Source organism: Giraffa tippelskirchi, chromosome 3, assembly GCF_054371585.1.
Source record: "Giraffa tippelskirchi isolate mGirTip1 chromosome 3, T2T-mGirTip1v1.2.pri, whole genome shotgun sequence".
Classification (NCBI taxonomy): domain Eukaryota; kingdom Metazoa; phylum Chordata; class Mammalia; order Artiodactyla; family Giraffidae; genus Giraffa; species Giraffa tippelskirchi.
In genome coordinates this window covers 52,863,597-52,883,637 of record NC_137277.1, presented here as the reverse complement: position 1 = coordinate 52,883,637, position 20,041 = coordinate 52,863,597, and the positions used below count along the sequence as shown (strand labels likewise).

The following is a 20,041-nucleotide window of genomic DNA, read 5'->3' as shown; positions in this document are numbered from 1 at the left end:
ATGTCAAATAGTAGGTAACACCTCAGTAACTGTTTTATTAAACCAACCACTCTTCACCACCACCAAAAAGAGATGATTATTAAGCTTCCCTTCAGTTATAACTTTCTCATGTCTTACCATCCTCTGGGGCAGCTGAAGCTCCTTCAGGTAGAACAGGCTGTAACTCCCCAGTTTCTGAGTTATTTTCCAAATCAGTCATTTGCATTCCTTCCAGATGACTTCCTTTAGCATTAGTCCTCAAAGAGGGAGAAAATGACCTTATATTTTTGTATAACTAGTCAGTGATATGATAATCTAGATTTCCTTCCTTCTGAGCAAACTAGTAGGGTATGGAGCACTGGTGTTTAATACTAAATTTCAAGTTTTACTTTTAAAAGACTCACTTACAATGAAAGGTTATAAAGTGGTAGCTTGCATCAATGTCAATATCCTGGCTGTGACAATATATCAGCATTTTGCAAAATGTCATCATTAGGGGAAACTATGTAAGGTACACAGCCTCTCTCTATCCTTTCTTATAATTGCATGTGAATCTACAATTATCTCAAAAATTCCAATTTAGAAATAAATAGAAATGGAAGTCCTTAATAATACGTCCTTACCAACACAGACATAGAGAACAGACTTATGGACATGGCTGGCGGGGGAGGAGGGAAAGGGAGGGATGATGGAGAGAGTACCATGGAAACAAACATTACCATATATAAAAGAGACAGCCAATGGGAATTTGCTGTATGACTCAGGGAACTCAAACTGAGGCTCAGTAACAACCTAGAGGGGTGAGATGGGGAGGGAGGTGGGAGGGATGGTCAAGTGGGAGGGGACATGGGTAAACCTATGGCTGATTCATGTTGATGTTTGGTAGGAACCAACACGATACTGTAAAGCAATTATCCTTCATTTAAAAATAACTAAATAATAATAACAACAACATGTTCTCACCAATATGGAAAGCCTTTTAAGGTATACTGAACGAGAAAATAAGGTGTACCATTTTTATTAGAGAAAAAAAAAACTATATGGTTGCAGTTATTTAAATATGCATGAAAACTGAGAAGACACAGCATATATAAAAAATTAAGAACAGCAGGAATGTGTGTGGGCAGGGGGTTGGAAAATAAAGCAGATGGGAGAAAGATGGGGAACCTTAATATTCTTTTTTTTAACTTCCATTTTGAACCATTTATTATTAGCATTTAAAATTTTTGCTTATGCTACCTTAAATCAGGCAAGGAAAAAAAGACACAAGCTGGAAAACATCACATGAGCCAGGCTGGCAGTATAATTAACCATAAAATGAGGGTTACAGCCTTACACAATTATGAAGGATTTTACAGTCTACAAAAACTATACATTCGTACACATTTAATCTTTATGACTAAAGGCAGATATAAGCCTCTGTAACAAAATATAAAAGCTAGTTACAGCTTTCATCTTAAAAGGAACCTGTGTAAAACCAGACTAGGAAATGGAAAGGACAAGACAATCTCCAGTGGTTATCACACGTTTCCCCTGCTTAAACCTGAGCTAAAGCAGAAAACAAAGCCACCAGTTGTCGTTTTAGATTTATTCAGGTCTAAAAACTCTATGAAATAAAGTAAACTTAAGGGATATTAATCCTTCTCTAAATTTAATTCAAAGTTCTTTTCAAAGTCTCCAAGGTAAAACTATTCTATTGTTTAAAATTAGAAATTATATTTAATAGCCATAAAATAGATCAGCAGATGGATATTAAAGGCTCATCTGCACATTCACAGATAATACACTCCACATTCACTCTCAGGTGGATGGAAGTTTAACTGACATGACGGGGATTTGAGTTCATGTCTCCTGGGAGAGAAATAAAGGTACTAATGACCATGTATATACACCTTTCCGGCAAATTCCAACTATGTATTTTGAGGACACTTTCATAAAAGGAAAAAAGGGGGAAATGAAAGCAGAAAAGCAGTGGTAAAATTAAATTGCTAGAAGGTCTCTGTTCCACACAAAATTCATGTAAAGACCTATGGGCCACAATAAAGTCCAGCACAAATGTGTTTGAAAAGTATGGGACAGATGGGAAAAAAAGTTGACACAAAACCTCACAATAAAGAGGTCACACAAGGTTATACAACATTATTATCCTAACTTCAGTGAAAATAAGCTCTAACTTAAACTGAACTTCTGCTATCTCATTCAGTTAAAGAAAAAAGGAAGGTCTCTGATACTTTAAAAGTTCCTTTTTAATTCAATAAATAAATAATCTGCTAAAAAATTAACACAGTAGAAATTTAGTTTATTACACTGTAGATTTAAAACTGCCAACCAGAGCTATTAGCTATTATTCTATTATATAAACAAAAGAACTTCATTTACCCCAAGGTGACCATTTTTCTTCTTTTTTCAACAATGGGCACACCATTGAAAACTGCAACCACAACAGCATTTGAATCCAAAGCTTGACACTGCCGATCTTCAGATTTCGGCAGAATGTCACTAATACTGACATGGGTCAAGGCTCGGGGAGAACTGTGCCTGCTCCCAGACTGACAGCTTCCTGGGGAGACTACAAAAAAGGAAGGGTATATTCAGAAGGAAGGCAAACAAAAAAAAGGTTCTCTCTCTAGTTCCCACTTATGGTATGTTAGTTGCTAAGTCGTGTGTGACTCTTTGTGACCCCACTGACTACTGCCCACCAGGCTGCTCTGTCCATGGAATTCTCCAGGCAAGAGTACTAGAGTGGGTTGCCACCTCCTTCTCCAGGGGATCTTCCCAACCCAGAGATCGAACCCTGGTGTCCCACACTGCAGTTTCCACTCAGGAGATCTCATTATACATACATTTTTAAACTGTAGGAAAACTCAAAAACAATTTTTAAATCTACCCCAGTCTTTTTGATGTCAGGTATTTAAAACTCAGGAGTCCAGAATATGAAGCCTAATGGCTTCACTTTCCTACTGATGGGTCTGTTCTGTCATGTGATCAAGGAATTTTCAAACTGAGTTTCACCATTTTTGGTGCCTTTAAAGTAGCTATACCATAAGATCAGTTTCAACAGACATCTATCTAACAAAATTACATTCTGAACTCTCCAAACTTACCTTCAGATAGAGTCTGACAGTCTCCCTTTGAACGGCTATTTTCCCCAGAGTCTACTGCTCTTCGAAGAGACAGACTACCTGCTATACTGGACCGAGCAGGCTTGGGTGAATGACTCTTCTTATTTGTGGCTGCAAAGACATTTTAAAACATTTCTGATTATGATAAAATGGCACAAAACTTACTACCTAGACAACCAGAGAAAGGTTTTATCTTACCATACATGGAAGAAATTCCCATCTACTGTGTCCAAAAATAAACAGAACACTCTGGTCCCAACTGGTTTATTTGGGGGTTTATGCCAAAAACATTCCTATTTCATTGCTTTTGTTCATACAAAAGTAAAAAATTATCAGTGAACTCCAAAAGAAAAATCATACCAGACACGAACTCCACTCTCAATTCAATTAAACCAAGTACCAAGAACAAAAACAATAACCACCAAAACACTTGGAAACTATAAAACATTAATGGGTTAAAAATAAATCAATGCTGAATTATAAACAAACCACAATTATAATACTTTAAGATCTCTGTGGCTAAAACAGTAATTAGAGGAAAATGTATAGCCTTAAACATGAATGAAAAAAAAAACAACCTGAAAATAAAGGGCCTAACATGCATAGACTCAAGAAGATGGAAAAATAATAAAAAGAAATAAGAAAGCAGAGGAGATGCATTAAAAGGTAGCAGGATATAAGCGCAATAACCAATTGACTTTTTATACAGCAGTAAAGAATAATCTGAGAACGAAATTAAGAAAACAATTCCATTAACAACAGCATCAAATAGAATAAAATACTTAGGGAAAGTTTTAACAAAGAAATTTAAGACCCGAACATGGAAAACTATCACTCATTGTTGAAAAAAAAAAAAAAGCGGGAAAATACTGTGTTCATTAACTGGAAGACTCAATACTGCTAACATAGCATTATTCCTAAACTTGATCTACAATACAGATTCAACCCAATCCCTATAAAAATTTCAGCTGTCTTTTTGTTGTTGATGTTGATATTGACAAGCTGATACTAAAACTCATAGAAAATTGAAAAAGATCCAGAATACTTCAAAGCAATCTTGAATTAAGGACTCAGTTATATGATTTCACAACTCTGCTGTAAAACTACAGTATTCAAGACTGTGGTAAAGGAAAGAAAAAAAAAAAAAAGAACAATGGAACAGAATTCAGAGTTCAGAAAGAAAACCTTATATTTATGGTCAATTAATTTTTGACAAGGAAGCCAAGACAATTCAAGCTGGACAAAGGGAAAAAAGATGGACAAAAACAAGTGCTGATAAGAATATGGTGAGACTGGAATTCTTATACACTGCTGAAGAATGTAAAATGGTGCAGCTGCTACGAAAATAGTATGCTCCTGCTGTGCTGTGCTCAGTCATATCCGACTACTTGCGATCCTATGGACTGTAACCCACCAGGCTCCTCTGTCCATGGGATTTCCCAGGCAAGAATACTGGAGTGGGTTGCCATTTCTTCCTCCAGGGGATCTTCCGAATCCAGGGATCAAACCCAAGTCTCCTGTGTTGCAGGCGGATTCTTTACCACTGAGCCATTGGAAAAGCCCGCAAAACAGTAAGGCCATGCCTCAAAAAATTAAATTTAGTTCTCATATAATCCAGCAATTCCACTCCTAAGCATATACTTAAGGTGAATAAAAACATATGTCCACACAAAAATTCATACATGAATGGTCACAGCATCATAATTCACTACAGCCAAAAAAGCAGAAATAAAAATCGAACTCATCAACTGATGAGTAGATCAAACAAAAAGTGGTACCCACAAACAATGAGGTATCATTCAGCCTTAAAACAAAACAAAAAAAGACATGTGACAACAAAGATGGCCCTTGAAAACATTATGCTAAGTAAGAAAAGTCAGATACAAAAGGCTTCATGTTGTGTGACTCCATTTATATGAAAAGTCCAGAAGAAGCACATCCATACAGATAAAATCAGTTCAGTTCAGTTACTCAGTCGTGTCCGACTCTTTGCGACCCCATGAATTGCAGCATGCCAGGCCTCTCTGTCCATCACCAATGTCTGGAGTCTACCCAAACCCATGTCCATCGAGTCGGTGATGCCATACAACCATCTCATCCTCTGTTGTCCCCTTCTCCTCCTGCCCCCAATCCTATCCAGCATTAGGGTCTTTTCCAATGAGTCAACTCTTCGCATGAGGTGGCCAAAGTATTGGAGTTTCAGCTTCAACATCAGTCCTTCCAATGAACACCCAGGATTGATCTCTTTTAGGATGGATTGATTGAATCTCCTTGCAGTCCAAGGGACTCTCAAGACTCTTCTCCAACACCACACTTCAAAAGCATCAATTCTGTGGCGCTCAGCTTTCTTCACCGTCCAACTCTCACATCTATACATGACCACTGGAAAAACCATAGCCTTGACTAGACAGGCTTTTGTTGGCAAAGTAATGTCTCTGCTTTTAAATATGCTATCTAGGTTGACCATAACCTTCCTTCCAAGGAGTAAGCGTCTTTTAATTTCATGGCTGCAATCACCATCAGCAGTGATTTTGGAGCCCAAAAAAATAAAGTCTGACACTGTTTCCACTGTTTCCCCATCTATTTCCCATGAAGTGATGGGACCAGATGCCATGATCTTAGTTTTCTGAACGTTGAGCTTTAAGCCAACTTTCCCCCTCTCCTCTTTCACTTTCATCAAGAGGCTCTTTAGTTCTTCTTCACTTTCTGCCATAAGGGTGGTGTCATCCACATATCTGAGGTTATTGATATTTCTTCCGGCAATCTTGATTCCAGCTTGTGTTTCTTCCAGCCCAGCATTTCTCATGATGTACTCTGCATATAAGTTAAATAAGCAGGGTGACAATACACAGCCTTGACGTACTCCTTTTCCTATTTGGAACCAGTCTGTTGTTCCATGTCCAGTTCTAACTGTTGCTTCCTGACCTGAATACAGGTTTCTCAAGAGACAGGTCAGATGGCCTGGTATTCCCATCTCTTTCAGAATTTTCCACAGTTTATTGTGATCCACACAGTCAAAGGCTTTGGCAGAATGTGGTCCACTGGAGAAGGGCATGGCAAACCACTTCAGTATTCTTGCCTTGAGAACCCCATGAACAGTATGAAAAGGCAAAAAGATAGGACACTGAACAATGAACTCCCCAGGTCAGTAGGTGCCCAATATGCTAATGGAGATCAGTGGAGAAACAACTCCAGAAAGAATGATGGGATGGAGACAAAGCAAAAACGATACCCAGCTGTGGAGGTGACTGGTGATAGATGCAAAGTCCGATGCTGTAAAGAGCAATATTGCATAGGAACCTGGAATGTTAGGTCCATGAATCAAGGCAAATTGGAAGTGGTCAAACAGGAGATGGCAAGAGTGAACGTCGACATTCTAGGAATCAGCGAACTAAGATGGACTGGAATGGGTGAATTTAACTCAGATGACCATTATATCTACTACTGTGGGCAAGAAACCCTTAGAAGAAATGGAGTAGCCATCATGGTCAACAAAAGAGTCTGAAAGGCAGTACTTGGATGCAATCTCAAAAACGACAGAATGATCTCTGTTCGTTTCCAAGGCAAACCATTCAATAGTACAGTAATCCAAGTCTATGCCCCGACCAGTAACGCCGAAGAAGCTGAAGTTGAACGGTTCTATGAAGACCTACAAGACCTTCTAGAACTAACACTCAAAAAAGATGTCCTTTTCATTATAGGAGACTGGAATGCAAAAGTAGGAAGTCAAGAAACACCTGGCGTAACAGGCAAATTTGGCCTTGGAGTACAGAATGAAGCAGGGCAAAGGCTAATAGAGTTTTGCCACGAGAACGCACCGGTAATAGCAAACACCCTCTTCCAACAACACAAGAGAAGACTCTACACGTGGACATCACCAGATGGTCAACACCGAAATCAGGTTGATTATATTCTTTGCAGCCAAAGATGGAGAAGCTCTATACAGTCAGCAAAAACAAGACCGGGAGCCAACTGTGGCTCAGATCATGAACTGCTTATTGCCAAATTCAGACTTAAATTGAAGAAAGTAGGGAAAACCACTAGTCCATTCAGGTATGACCTAGATCAAATCCCTTATGAGTATACAGTAGAAGTGACAAATAGATTTAAGGGACTAGATCTGATAGACAGAGTGCCTGATGAACTATGGACAGAGGTTCGTGACATTGTACAGGAGACAGGGATCAAGAAAATCCCCATGGAAAAGAAATGCAAAAAAGTAAAATGGCTGTCTGAGGAGGCCTTACAGATAGCTGGGAAGAGAAGAGAAGGAAAAAGCAAAGGAGAAAAGGAAAGATATTCCCATCTGAATGCAGAGTTCCAAAGAATAGCAAGGAGAGATAAGAAAGCCTTCCTCGGTGATCAGTGCAAAGAAATAGAGGAAAACAACAGATTGGGAAAGACTAGAGATCTCTTCAAGAAACTTAGAGATACCAAAGGAACATTTCATGCAAAGATATGCTCGATAAAGGACAGAAATGGTATGGACCTAACAGAAGCAGAAGATATTAAGAAGAGATGGCAAGAATACACAGAAGAACTGTACAAAAAAGATCTTCACGACCCAGATAATCACGATGGTGTGATCACTCACCTAGAGCCAGACATCCTGGAATGTGAAGTCAAGTGGGCCTTAGAAAGCATCACTACGAACACTATGAACAAAGCTAGTGGAGGTGATGGAATTCCAGTTGAGCTATTTCTTTTTTTTTTTTTTTTTAATACAAGTGTATAATTTCAAATCCTCAAAGGTGATACTGTGAAAGTGCTGCACTTGATATGCCAGCAAATTTGGAAAACTCAGCAGTGGCCACAGGACTGGAAAAGGTCAGTTTTCGTTCCAATCCCAAAGAAAGGCAATGCCAAAGAATGCTCAAACTACCGCACAATTGCACTCATCTCACATGCTAGTAAAGTAACGCTCAAAATTCTCCAAGCCAGGCTTCAGCAATATGTGAACCCTGAACTTCCAGATGTTCAAGCTGGTTTTAGAAAAGGCAGAGGAACCAGAGATCGAATTGCCAACATCTGCTGGATCATCGAAAAAGCAAGAGAGTTCCAGAAAAACATCTATTTCTGCTTTATTGACTATGTCAAAGCCTTTGACCGTGTGGATCACAATACAGACAAAATAGATAAGCAATTACCAGGATATAAGGGGAAGGGGAAGATGGTAAGGGAGAGTAAATGCAGTTCTTTGCCCCTTCCTGTCTGCCCATCTTTTCTCCTCTAACCTTAAAAGAAACTAATTATAGGAATGATATCATGAGGCAATTTAATCCAACTTCTCTCCTGAATGCACACCTCACCTTGCTGATTCTTTTCCTAGATAAAAAGAATGAAGAATTAAGCAGTTGAAAAAACTGACCAGCTCTCTACTTCCAATCCTTGGAGGAGGGCAAGGGCAGTATTCCTGCCTGGAGAATCCCCATGGACAGAGGAGCCTGGCGGGGTACAGTCCATGGGGGTAGCAAAGAGTCGACTGAGAGACTAAAAGCAAGCTACTTTCAATGGCGTCCCCAAGCAATCCTTGATCACTTGGGCAAGATACTTATAAATCTGAAGGGAGAGGCAGCCAATCTGCATGCTGTGAGAACGATGTAGAACCCAATCTCCTGCCTTAATTCACTGAGATTCTCCTCCCAAAACCTCCATTTTTCCCTTTAAAAAAACAGTCACAGCTGAGCACACGCCTTGGACTTGGTCTTTGGACACAAGTCCACCAACTCCTGAAACTGCTGGCGTTTCTGATTAAAGCCATCTGTTCTTTCTACTGACACTTGCCCCTCAAATTATTGGCTTTTAAGCAGTGAGCAGCCAAACCTAATTTCAATAAGAGGAATGATGAAAATGTCCGAGACTTGGAAAATGGTGAATGTCACAAAACTCTGTAAATATAACAAAAACTGATGAATTGTACATTTGGGGGGAAAAAAAAGATGCTGTGAGAAAAAATTATGACCAATTTCTTCACTGCAAAGTAAACAGGAACTACTGGTTAAGGAAAGAAAATGAAGAGATGCATTAACAAAAGTGAAGGCAGAAATTAACATAATAAAAAGACACACCACTCTTATGGCAGAAAGCGAAGAGGAACTAAAGAGCCTCTTGATGAAAGTCAAAGAGGAGAGTGAAAAAGTTGGCTTAAAACTCAACATTCAAAACACTAAGATCATGGCATCTGGTCTCATCACTTCCTGGCAAGTAGATTGGGAAACAATGGAAACAGTGACAGACTTTATTTTCCTGGGCTCCAAAATCACTGCAGATGGTGAATGCAGCCATGAAATTAAAAGATGCTTGCTCCTTGGAAGAAAAGTTATGACCAACCTAGAGAGCATATTAAAAAGCAGAGACATTACTTTGCTGACTAAGGTCCGTCTAGTTACAGCAATGGGGTTTTTCCAGTAGTCATGTATGGATGTGAGAGTTGGATCATAAAGAAGGCTGAGTGCCGAAAAATTGATGCTTTTGAACTGTGGTGTTGGAGAAGACTCTTGAGAGTCCCTCAGAGTGCAAGGAGATCCAACCAGTCAATCCTAAAGGAAATCAATTCTGAATATTCATTGGAAGGACTGATGCTGAAGCCGAAACTCCAATACTTTGGCCACCTGATGCAAAGAACTGACTCACTGGAAAAGGCCCTGATGCTGGGAAAGATTGAAGGCAGGAGAAGAAGGGGATGAGAGAGGACGAGATGGTTGGATAGCATCACCGACTCGATGGATATGAGTTTGAGCAAGCTCCAGGAGATGGTGAAGGACAGGGAAGCCTTGCGTTCTACAGTCCATGGGGTCACAATGACTCAGACACGACTGAGTGACTGAGCAACAACACTAAGAAGATGAAATAAATCTAAGAACTAGGTCTCTGAAGAGATGAATAAAATGGACAAGTTTCTAGCAAGTCAAGTCAAGGGAAAAAATAAGAAAACACAAATAAGCAATGATATAACAAAAAGTTAACATCCCATATGCAGAGGGAGTTTTTAAAATTTAAAGGAACAGAGTAAGTGACTTTATCCCAATATATTTATCTAATAAAATGAATTTGCTAGGAAAATTAATTATGAAAATTGATATAAGAAGCAAAAGAAATATGAGGACACCAGTAAACACATAGAAATGAAAAAGGCTGTTAAAAGTTTTATTCCCAAAAGAATTACTCGATAGTTTTACAGATGAGTTTCATTACACTTTTAACAAACAGATGTCATGTTAAAATAATTTTTCAACATAGAAAAGAACAAAGGCTTCTGAATTTATTCTATGAGACTGGCATAAAATCACAACTAAAATATGTTAATGATAGAATAATGAAACTATAGCTCAATTTTACTTATTTACTACATATTCAAGAATCCTAAGAATTAGCTGGGACTTCCTGGTGGTCCAGTGGTTAAGACTCCACATTTCCACTGCAGGGAGCTCAGGCTTGACCCCTGGTTGAAGAAGAACTAGGATCCCACATGTGCAAAGAACAAGGGGCTAACTTTATAGTCAGTCCTCCTTATCAGTAATTCAGCATCCAAAGACTCAACCAACTGTGGATTTACTGAAAACAATCTGTGGATAGGAGGACCATATAGTGCAAACCCATGTTGCTCAGAGTCAACCGTATACTAAAAAATTACAAACCACAACCAAGTAGAAAGACTCATTCTAGAATTCCAGGAATGGTTAGTATTAAATAACGTAATTCTCGGTGTTCACAAAGTAATAGGACAAAATATGATTATTTTGACAGATGACAAACAAGCATTTGATATCATACTATACAACTTCTTGACTTAGAAAAACTTTTAGTAAGTAGTGTTGACTGAAAAAAAATGTACAACCTAAAAGTTGAGAATTATGTTTTATTTGGCAGAGTTTCTGAGGACTTCTGAGAGACTACTCTGAAGAGTCAAGGGAGGAAAAATAAAAGGGTTTTTGCAACAAATACCAGGTAACTGGAACATCAAAAGATGACAGTTAATTAAAAAAACACAAGATATCACAAGTTAATGAATTCAGCACTTTTCTACATATGGGAGGATGCAAGAGTCTGAGCTCACTGAAATCATTCTTTTAATATGCACTTCAGCAATCTAAGGGCTTCCTGATAGCTCAGTTGGTAAAGAATCCACCTGCAATGCAGGAGACCCTGATTTCGATTCCTGGGTCAGGAAGATCCAGTGGAGAAGGGATAGGCTACCCACTCCAGTATTCTGGCCTGGAGAATTCCATGGACTGTATAGTCCGTGGGGTTGCAAAGAGTCGGACATGGCTGAGCAACTTTCACTTTCACTTCACTCAGCAATCTAGGGCCAGCCAGTATCCTGTTCTTTCTCATCCACAGTTCCTTTAAGGCTCTCCCATTCTGAATTCCCTCAGGAAGGTGTAATGGCTTGAGGGCTGTAACTTCCTTTGTTTACTGCTATGGCACACATTTTTTCATTCACAATAGGAAAAGAAGTACTTTGGTGAAATGGTGAAAGTCACAGGTTCTAAGGTTCAAGTTCTTGGCTCTACAATTACCACTGTGAAACTCCAGGAACCTTTAATGTCCTGTGCCTCAGTTTCTTTTTCTGTAAGGTGGGGATAAAAATAATTTGCCTCACAGAGTTATTGTTGGGGTTAAGTGAGTTAATACATGTGACTTAGAATAGTATCTGTTAAATAATAAACACTTCATAAATGTTAACCATTACTGCAGTTAGCAAAAGGGTATCTTTTTCAACTCTATAAAAACTACCTTTTGAAACATATAGCAAAATTTGAACTTAATGAGATAAAAACTAAGGAATTCCTAAATAGAGTTCAAAACATTACAAAAATTCTCTAACTGCTATTAGTTAACAACATTCCAAGGTCCCAGCCTAGACAATACAATATGAAAAGTAAATAAGCAGGAAACGAATGGATAAGCTATGACTTTTGCTGATGATATGACTATATACTTAGGAAATTCAATATAATTGACTAAAAAACTTGAGACTTAAAAAAACTCACTAAGTGGGCTAAACACAAAATAAAAATATAAAAACCAACAGTCTTCCTACATACATCAATAACCAACAATTAGAAAATATTATGGAAGGAAAAAGAGACCCTATCACAATAGCAACCTAAATTATATCTAGAAATTAATATTAACAAGATATATACAGAACTTTAATGAAGAAAACTAAAACTCTGAAGAAATATACATCTGTAACAGAAAATTACTGTTAGTCGCTCAGTTGTGTCCGACTCTGTTACCCCATGGACCGTAACCCGCCGGGCTTCTCTGAAAAATGGAATTCTCCAGGGAAGAATACTGGAGTGGGTAGCCATTCCTTTCTCCGAGGGATCTTCCAGACCCATGGATCAAACCCAGGTCTCCTGCACTGCAGGTGGACGCTTTACCATCTGAGCCACTGGGATGACTTGAATAAATGGAAACACCACATTACTCAATTTGAATGCTTTAATACTTAAAAGATGTCAATTCCTCAAATTAAATGTTAATTAATGCATTAAATGTAACACAATTGCAGTCAAAATGTTTTTCTGGAAAAGTAAACATGTAAGAATCTTCAAAGACATTTTGAAAACAAAATGAAGGCAAACATATCACGTATTATAAACTATAAAACTACAATGGTTAACAAAAAGGAATGTGGGTCTGGTAGACAACAGAACAAACATTTAGCTTAACAATACCAAACAGCTATTTTGTATGTTTTAAAAAAGTGTCCCATTGGCAATTTCACCTGGTCCAACTGTATGAATGAATTTAAAAACAGAACTATGTAAACAGAATTTGGTCTATAATATAAAAAATGAATTTCATTTTGTTGACCAGAAGAGACTCTTCAAAAAACATATTTCATTTTGGTGGGTGGGTTCGGCAGGGTGATCACTGAATTTACACACTGTCATGGAAAACAAGTCACATATGGAATAATGAACTAAATGTTAAAAAAGTTAAAAAATAAAAACAGAACCAAGAAAGTTAAGTGTTGTTTTAGAGCTGAAAAGGCCTTCCAAATAAAAATATTAAACCATCAAACAATGGATACTATCAATAAATGTTGAAAATAAAAAATTTAAAACTTAATGTTTAGCAGAAAACAAAAACAAGTGACAACTAGGGAAGTATCTGAAGAAATACGTAACAAAAGTTTTTTGCAAAAGTCCATCTTTGGTTTAAAATTGTCTTTTCCTTGACAACTAGATAAGGTTGAGTATCTTTTAATACATTTATTGTCCTTTGGTATTTCTTCTTACCTTAATAACTTAATCATAACCTTTACTCACTTTTCTACTAAATTATCATCTCTATTCAAAAGAATTCTATGAATTCGGCAATTACCCCGTCCTATTCATCTCTACTATATTACTGCCATCAGTATCCAGCATTAATATATCTCATTTTAATAAACACACATATGGAAAGCTCAGAAGTAAACTCTCACATACATGGTTAACACAAGTATCCATCAAAACGAATGCACAGTGGAATATTATGCATTCATAAAAGAGAAGAAAATGTTGACATACGCTAGAACATGGATGAACCTTGAGAAGCTTATGCTAAGTGAAATAAGCCAACCACAAATAAAATAAGTTTCCACTTCTATGAGCTACCCAGAGTAATCAAATTCATAGACGGAGAGCAAAATGCTGGCTGCCAGGGATCGAGAGAGAAAGAAGAGACGGCAAGGTATGGAGACAGTTTCTCAAGATAAAAAGAAAGTTCTGTGGGTGGATGTTGGCATTGGTAGCACAACAATGTGCATGTAATATTCAATGCCATTGATAACTACACTTAAAAAAGGTTAAGACAGTAAATTTTGTTTAATAAAATGTGGTAAAATTTATCATGATTAAAATAATTTGTGTTTTAATTAAACACAGAATTACCATATGAATCAGCAATCACACTCTAGGTTTATACTCTCCAAAAAGATGAAAGCAGATAACTGAACAGATGCTGCACATACATGTTCATATCTGCATTATTCATAATAGCCAAAAAGTGGAAAAAATCCAATGTCCATCAAGAGATGAATGGATAAACATACTAGAGTATACATATACATAAAAGGGAGTATTACTCAGCCTTAAAAATAAATGAAATTCTGACACTTGCTACAATATGAAGACTGAAGAAATTATGCTGAAGTGAAATAAGTCAGACACAAAAAGACAAATACTCTATGATTCCACTTATATGAGATGTCTAGAATAATCAAGTTTATAGAAACAGAAAGTATAACAGTGGTTACCAGAGAGTATGGGAAACAGGGAACACCGAGTTACTACTCCAAGTATATAAAATTTCAGTGTGGGATGATGAAAAAGTTGAGATGAATGGTGGTTATAGTTGGACAACAGTGTAAATGTATTTAATGCCACTGAATTATACAGCTAAAAATAATTAAGATATGTATATGAAAACTGTCAAAAGAATAAATCCTAAGATAAAAGTATTTTCACAAGAAAAAAAAACATTTTATTTTTTAAATTTTGTATCTGTGAGAGGATGGATGTTCACTAAACTCATTGTGGTAATCACTTGTTGATGTATGTAAGCCAAATCACTATTCTATGCACCTTCAACTTATACAGTTTTGTAGGTTAATTACATCTCAATAAAACTAGAAGAAAAAAAGAGAAAAATGATAAAAATAAAGGAGTCTCTTTTTTTCTCAAAAAAAAAAAAAGTTGACAGTAAACTTTACGTTATTAATATAGATATCTTACCACCAAAAAAAACCCAGGTAAAAAAAAGCAGATATGTTTAAGAAAAGGAAAACAAGACACAGATGTCAAACTCCTTCCTGATTCCACCACCCTTCCAGGAACCACCTGATTTATTGTGACGCTTCCCGAAGGAGCCGAGCAGTCATGCTCTAGTTTCCCACTGCATTCACTTCTGCTATACCCTTCCACGGGAATGGTTCCAAAAAGGCCTACCCACCCTTAATCTTGATGCCTCTCAATGACAGACAACCACTCCACCTTTTTTGAGATACATTAAAAAAAATTTGGGGGGGGATTTCATTTCTTCTGTTGTTCTCTACCTTAATGATTGCTCTTTTCAATTTCCTTTGCTAGCTTCCCTAGTAGGCCTTTAAATGTTTAAGTGCCCAGAACCAAAACTTTTCTTTTCCAGTTAAACTCCCTTCATACTGGATCCCTGGTTTTAAACAACATCTGACACTGCTGACTCCCAACTGTTTATATCCAGCTTTACCCTCATATACTTCAGATTTACGAAAGCATTCAACTGCCTATGAGATATTTTATTAGATCTAGCAGACATCTCAAACCAAACATGTTTTTAAAAAAATTCCTGACATGATGCCTCTATGGCCCACCATCCCCACACCTGCTTCTTCCTATTTAACTTGCATCTCAATTAATGATACCACCAGTCACTAAGGTGCTTAGACCAAACACTTAAACATCATTCTTAGTTCTTCTCTTTTCCTAAACCCCTTCTTACTAGGTTTGTGGGAAAGAACTGAGCCCTCATGGTTTAAAATATCCACTGTATGTAACAGATGAACTTCTCTCCTGTGTATCTAGAGTAGTACTAGTTTTATATCATTCTTGGGAGACTTGAAAAAAGACCGCAACCTCAGTAAAGAAAGGCTGCTAGACTATGAGCAAGTCTACCTACTCAGTGCAGAAACTCCAGAATAAGTCACAGTATTTCATACAAGCTATTGTTATAGGTTGCGAACTGGTCTCACAACTTCCACTCTCAACCCTTTTCAGACCCTTCTCCACATAACAAAGCAATCTTTGTTTTAGAAGTATATCAGATCATAAACACTCCTCTGATTTTTATTGTCTAGAGACTTCCCCCCAAAATCAGAATAAAACTCAAACTGCTTATTGAGGTCTTATAAGACCTTATGTGATCTGATAGAGAAGGAAACGGCAACTCACTCCAGCATTCTTGCCTGGGAAATTCCACAGAGGAGCCTGGTGGGCTACAGTCCATGGGGTCACAAAAAGGTCGAGACACAACTTAGCAACAGAGCCCGTGCCTGATCTAGGCCCTATCTCTCTGACATTTCTCCTGCTACTCTCGCTTCTGCTTAGTTCACAATGTTCAGCCAAACTGGTCTTCCTTCAGCCTTCAGACATGTAGAGTGAATCCTGTATCATGACTTTGCATTTTCCATTCTGTTTACCCTGAAGGATGCTTCCCCCAGACCCCCGCACGGCTCCTACTCCTCAACCTTCTGGTATTAGTTCAACGCCTGCCTCCTGAGGGACTTTCTGACGACCCTGACTAAAACAGCTCACTCCTCACTTGCTCTGCCCACCCCACTCCTCTGCTGTGGACTTCACAGGACTTTTTATCTACTGACATAATCTTTACCTGTCTACACATTTCAATGTCCAATTCCTATCACATGAGTAATAAATGCAGAATTCATGAGAGTAAAGATTTTGTCTTATTTGTTGCCCAGTACAGAATAAGGAGAAGGAAATGGCAACCCACTCCAGTGCTCTTGCCTGGAGAATCCCAGGGACGGCAGAGCCGGGTGGGCTGCCGTCTATGGGGTCGCACAGAGTCGGACACGACTGAAGCGACTTAGCAGCACAGAATAAGCAATCAAGAAATGCTAACTCTGTTATACAGCAGAAAATATACAAAGTCAGTTCTGGATGGGAGAAAAAGCTGTATGTATTTGTAGTCCTAATTAACACTGAGAGAGATATTTAAATACTATTATTCTGAAAATAACCTCTCCCTGAGTTTCCCAATTGACACATGGAGAAATAAAACTAAGAGGATCTTTTTCACTTACAGTTTCGTATGTAACAACTGGCAACTGATGACTTTGCCAAGAGCTCCATTCCCAATTCCTGTAATCTGCTGGAGTTTTCGGTCCCACATGCGGCCAGAGCTGCCTGGTCAGCAGAAAGGAGGCTTGCTGGCATGTCTCCAGAAGCAGCATTGTTGCTTTTTATTTCTGAAAGTGTGTTCTTTACGTCAGTTTTCATACACCGAACTTCAGCCATTTGAGTTTTGAGTCTTTTTAGCATCTTTAAATCAGAGGGAACTCGCCACATTGCCTGCTGCTTCCGTTGGTCTTTATCTTTTCGAGAATACGATGCTGCACAGAGAAAGTAACAAGTCATATTAACATAAACCTCAAGATTCATGAAACCATTCTGTACTGTGAATACAGGCAAATTTGAGGTGCAAGTAACCTAAAGCTCTTTAGGTGGTACCAACAATAAAAGCATGCATTAAGTTCAATTAATGAAAACAGATACAAGTATCCTAAGTCTATTCACACCTACAAAGTTAAAATCTGGGTCACATTTAGTTGTTTTTCAGTCATTCAGTCGTGTCCGACTCTTTGCAACCCCATGGGCTGCAGTACGCCAGGCCTCCCTGTCCATCACCAACTCCCAGAGTTTACTCAAACTCATGTCCATTGAGTCAGTGATGCCATTCAACCATCTCATCCTCCGTCGTCCCCTTCTCCTCCCGCCTTCAATCTCTCCCATCATCAGGGTCTTTTCCAATGAGTCAGCTCTTCCAAACAGGTAGCCAAAGTATTGGAGCTTGAGCTTCACCATTAGTGCTATTTAGGGTTGATTTCCTGTAGGATTGACTGGTTGGATCTCCTTGCAGTCCAAGGACTCTCAGGAGTCTTCTCCAGCACCACAATTCAAAAGCATCAATTCTTCAGCACTCATCCTTCTTGATGGTCCCACTCTCACATCCATACATGACTACCAGAAAAACAATAGCTTTGAGTACACATACCTTTGTTGGCAAAGTGATGTCTGCTTTCTAAATACGCTGTCTAGATTTGTCAAAGCTTTACTTCCAAGGAGCATCTTTTAATTTCATGGCTGCAGTCACTGTCTGTACTGATTTTGAAGTCCAAGAAAATAAAATCTGTTACCACTTTTTGCCCATCTATTTGCCATGAAGTGATGGAATCGGATGCCACGATCTTAGTTTTTTTAATCTTTAGTTTTAAGCCAGCTTTTCCACTCTCTTCTATCATCCTCATCAAGAGGCTTTTTAGTTTCTCTTCACTTTCTGCCATTACAGTGGTATCATCTGCATATCCATAGTTACTGATATTTCTCCCAGAAATCTTGATTCCAGCTTGTGAGTCATCCAGTCTGGCAATGTGCATGAGGTACTCTGCACATAAGTTAAATAAGCAGGGTGACAATATACAGCCTTGACGTACTCTTTCCCAATTTGGAACCAGTCCACTGTTCCATGTCCCATTCTAACTGTTGCTTCTTGACCTGCATACAGGTTTCTCAGCAGGCAGGTAAGGTAACCTGGTATACCTATCTCTTGAAGAATTTCCCACAGTTTGTTGTGATCCACACAGTGAAAGGCTTTAGCCTACTCAATGAAGCAGAAGTAGATGTTTTTATGGAATTCTCTTGCTTTTTCTATGATCGACTAGATGTTGGCACTTTGCTCTCTGGTTCCAGCCTGTACGTTTGGAACTTCTTGGTTCATGTATTGTTGAAGACCACCTTGGAGAATTTTGAGCATTACCTTGCTAGCATGTGAAATGAGCGCAACTGTATGGTAGTTTGAGCATTCTTTGGCATTGCCTTTCTTTGGGATTGGAATGCAAACTGACCTTTTCCAATCCTCTGGCCTCTGCTGAGTTTTCCAAATTTGCTGGCATATTGAGTGCAGCGCTTTGTCAGCATCATCTTTTAGAATTTGAAATAGCTCAGCTGGAATTCCGTTATGTCCACTAGCTTTGTTTGTAGTAATGCTTCCTAAGGCCCACTTGACTTCATATTCCAGGATGTCTGAAACCACGTGAGTGACCACACCATCATGGTTATCTGTGTCATTAAGGCCTTTTTTGTATAGTTCTTCTGTGTATTCTTGCCACCTCCTCTTAATCTCTTCTGCTTCTGTTAGGTCCTTGCCATTTCTGTTCTTTATCTGTGCCCATCTTTGCATAACATTTTCCCTTGGGATCTCTAATTTTCTTGAAGAGATCTGTAGTCTTTCCCATTCTATTGTTTTTCTCTATTTCTTCACATTATAATTACTCAAATCTGAATTATACATTTAACTCTAAAAATTTTTAAAGCTGCCATACTTCCTGTGCTTTCTTCTTTAAATTTATTCACTTTTCTCAAATTTTCTGTACTGAGTTTTTAGTATGTTCACAATTAAAAAAAAAACAACAGAAAAAGCATAAACCTAGAAGCCAAACACTTAGTCAAATATGTTATACATAGTATATAAAATACACAGTCTAACTCATTTTAAAAAGGTGATTTACTGAACTGTTATCCAATGCAGATGAAGCTATTAAGTGCCACGGAATATCATAAAAAATTACTTCCCTGTCACTGAGTCTTTGCAGTCATTAAACTAACAATACTTTGTTTCTTCTAAGAGAAAGTAGTTGAAGTTGGTTTTCATTTCTTTTCCCCAACTCAAATATTAAGAAGTGAGAAACGAGCACAGAAAAACACACAATTTCTATGCAGGAAAGAGAAAGGAACTAAGGATTCTGGAAATCAAAGAACATTATGACTGACTCAAAGCAAGAAGAAATCAAGTTCCTCACTCCCCAAAACACCCCCTAACCTCAAGAGGAACAAAGGAACAAGTCCTTTCCTAGCAGGAATGACAGCTGACCCTGCTCACACACTGCAACAATCTGCTGCCATAAGAGAGGGAAAAGGCAGACACTGCAGTGTGTTCAACAGCCACTCCCCCACTTCTACCATGCCCGCAGAACCCAGACTGTGTTTAGGTGTTAGGCAGACCAGCACTGCTCAGGGCAGTGAGAGCTGTCCTTTGCTTGACCCCAGAGGGTATGAGCCTACAACTAGTCTAAGCTTATTCCTCTTGGAGCATTTAGAGTGGGCACATGACTAAAAATTTCAGCCAAAGCTGGGGGGAGGGGAGAGAGAAAGCCTCCATTCTGACTG

General features: G+C 38.4%; 1 protein-coding gene across 15 annotated transcripts in view; it reads right to left on the bottom strand.

The window, feature by feature from the left end:
* The window catches only part of TRIM37 (tripartite motif containing 37), a 163,197-nt gene that overhangs the window by 47,803 nt on the left and 95,353 nt on the right, over positions 1 to 20,041 (bottom strand). For 12 of the 15 annotated variants that reach the window (XR_014080740.1, XM_081585198.1, XM_081585201.1 and 9 more), the window contains 4 exons: positions 16,900 to 17,208; positions 3,084 to 3,212; positions 2,359 to 2,548; positions 118 to 236 (listed from right to left, as the gene is read on the bottom strand). Coding sequence is in view for 14 of the 15 variants with exons in the window: in XM_081585198.1 (XP_081441324.1) it covers positions 118 to 236; positions 2,359 to 2,548; positions 3,084 to 3,212; positions 16,900 to 17,208 (747 nt within the window). In the remaining variant the exon portion in view is untranslated. The remainder of the gene's footprint in view (positions 1 to 117; positions 237 to 2,358; positions 2,549 to 3,083; positions 3,213 to 16,899; positions 17,209 to 20,041) is intronic. The other 3 variants (XM_081585211.1, XM_081585210.1, XM_081585209.1) reach the window with 1 other exon arrangement.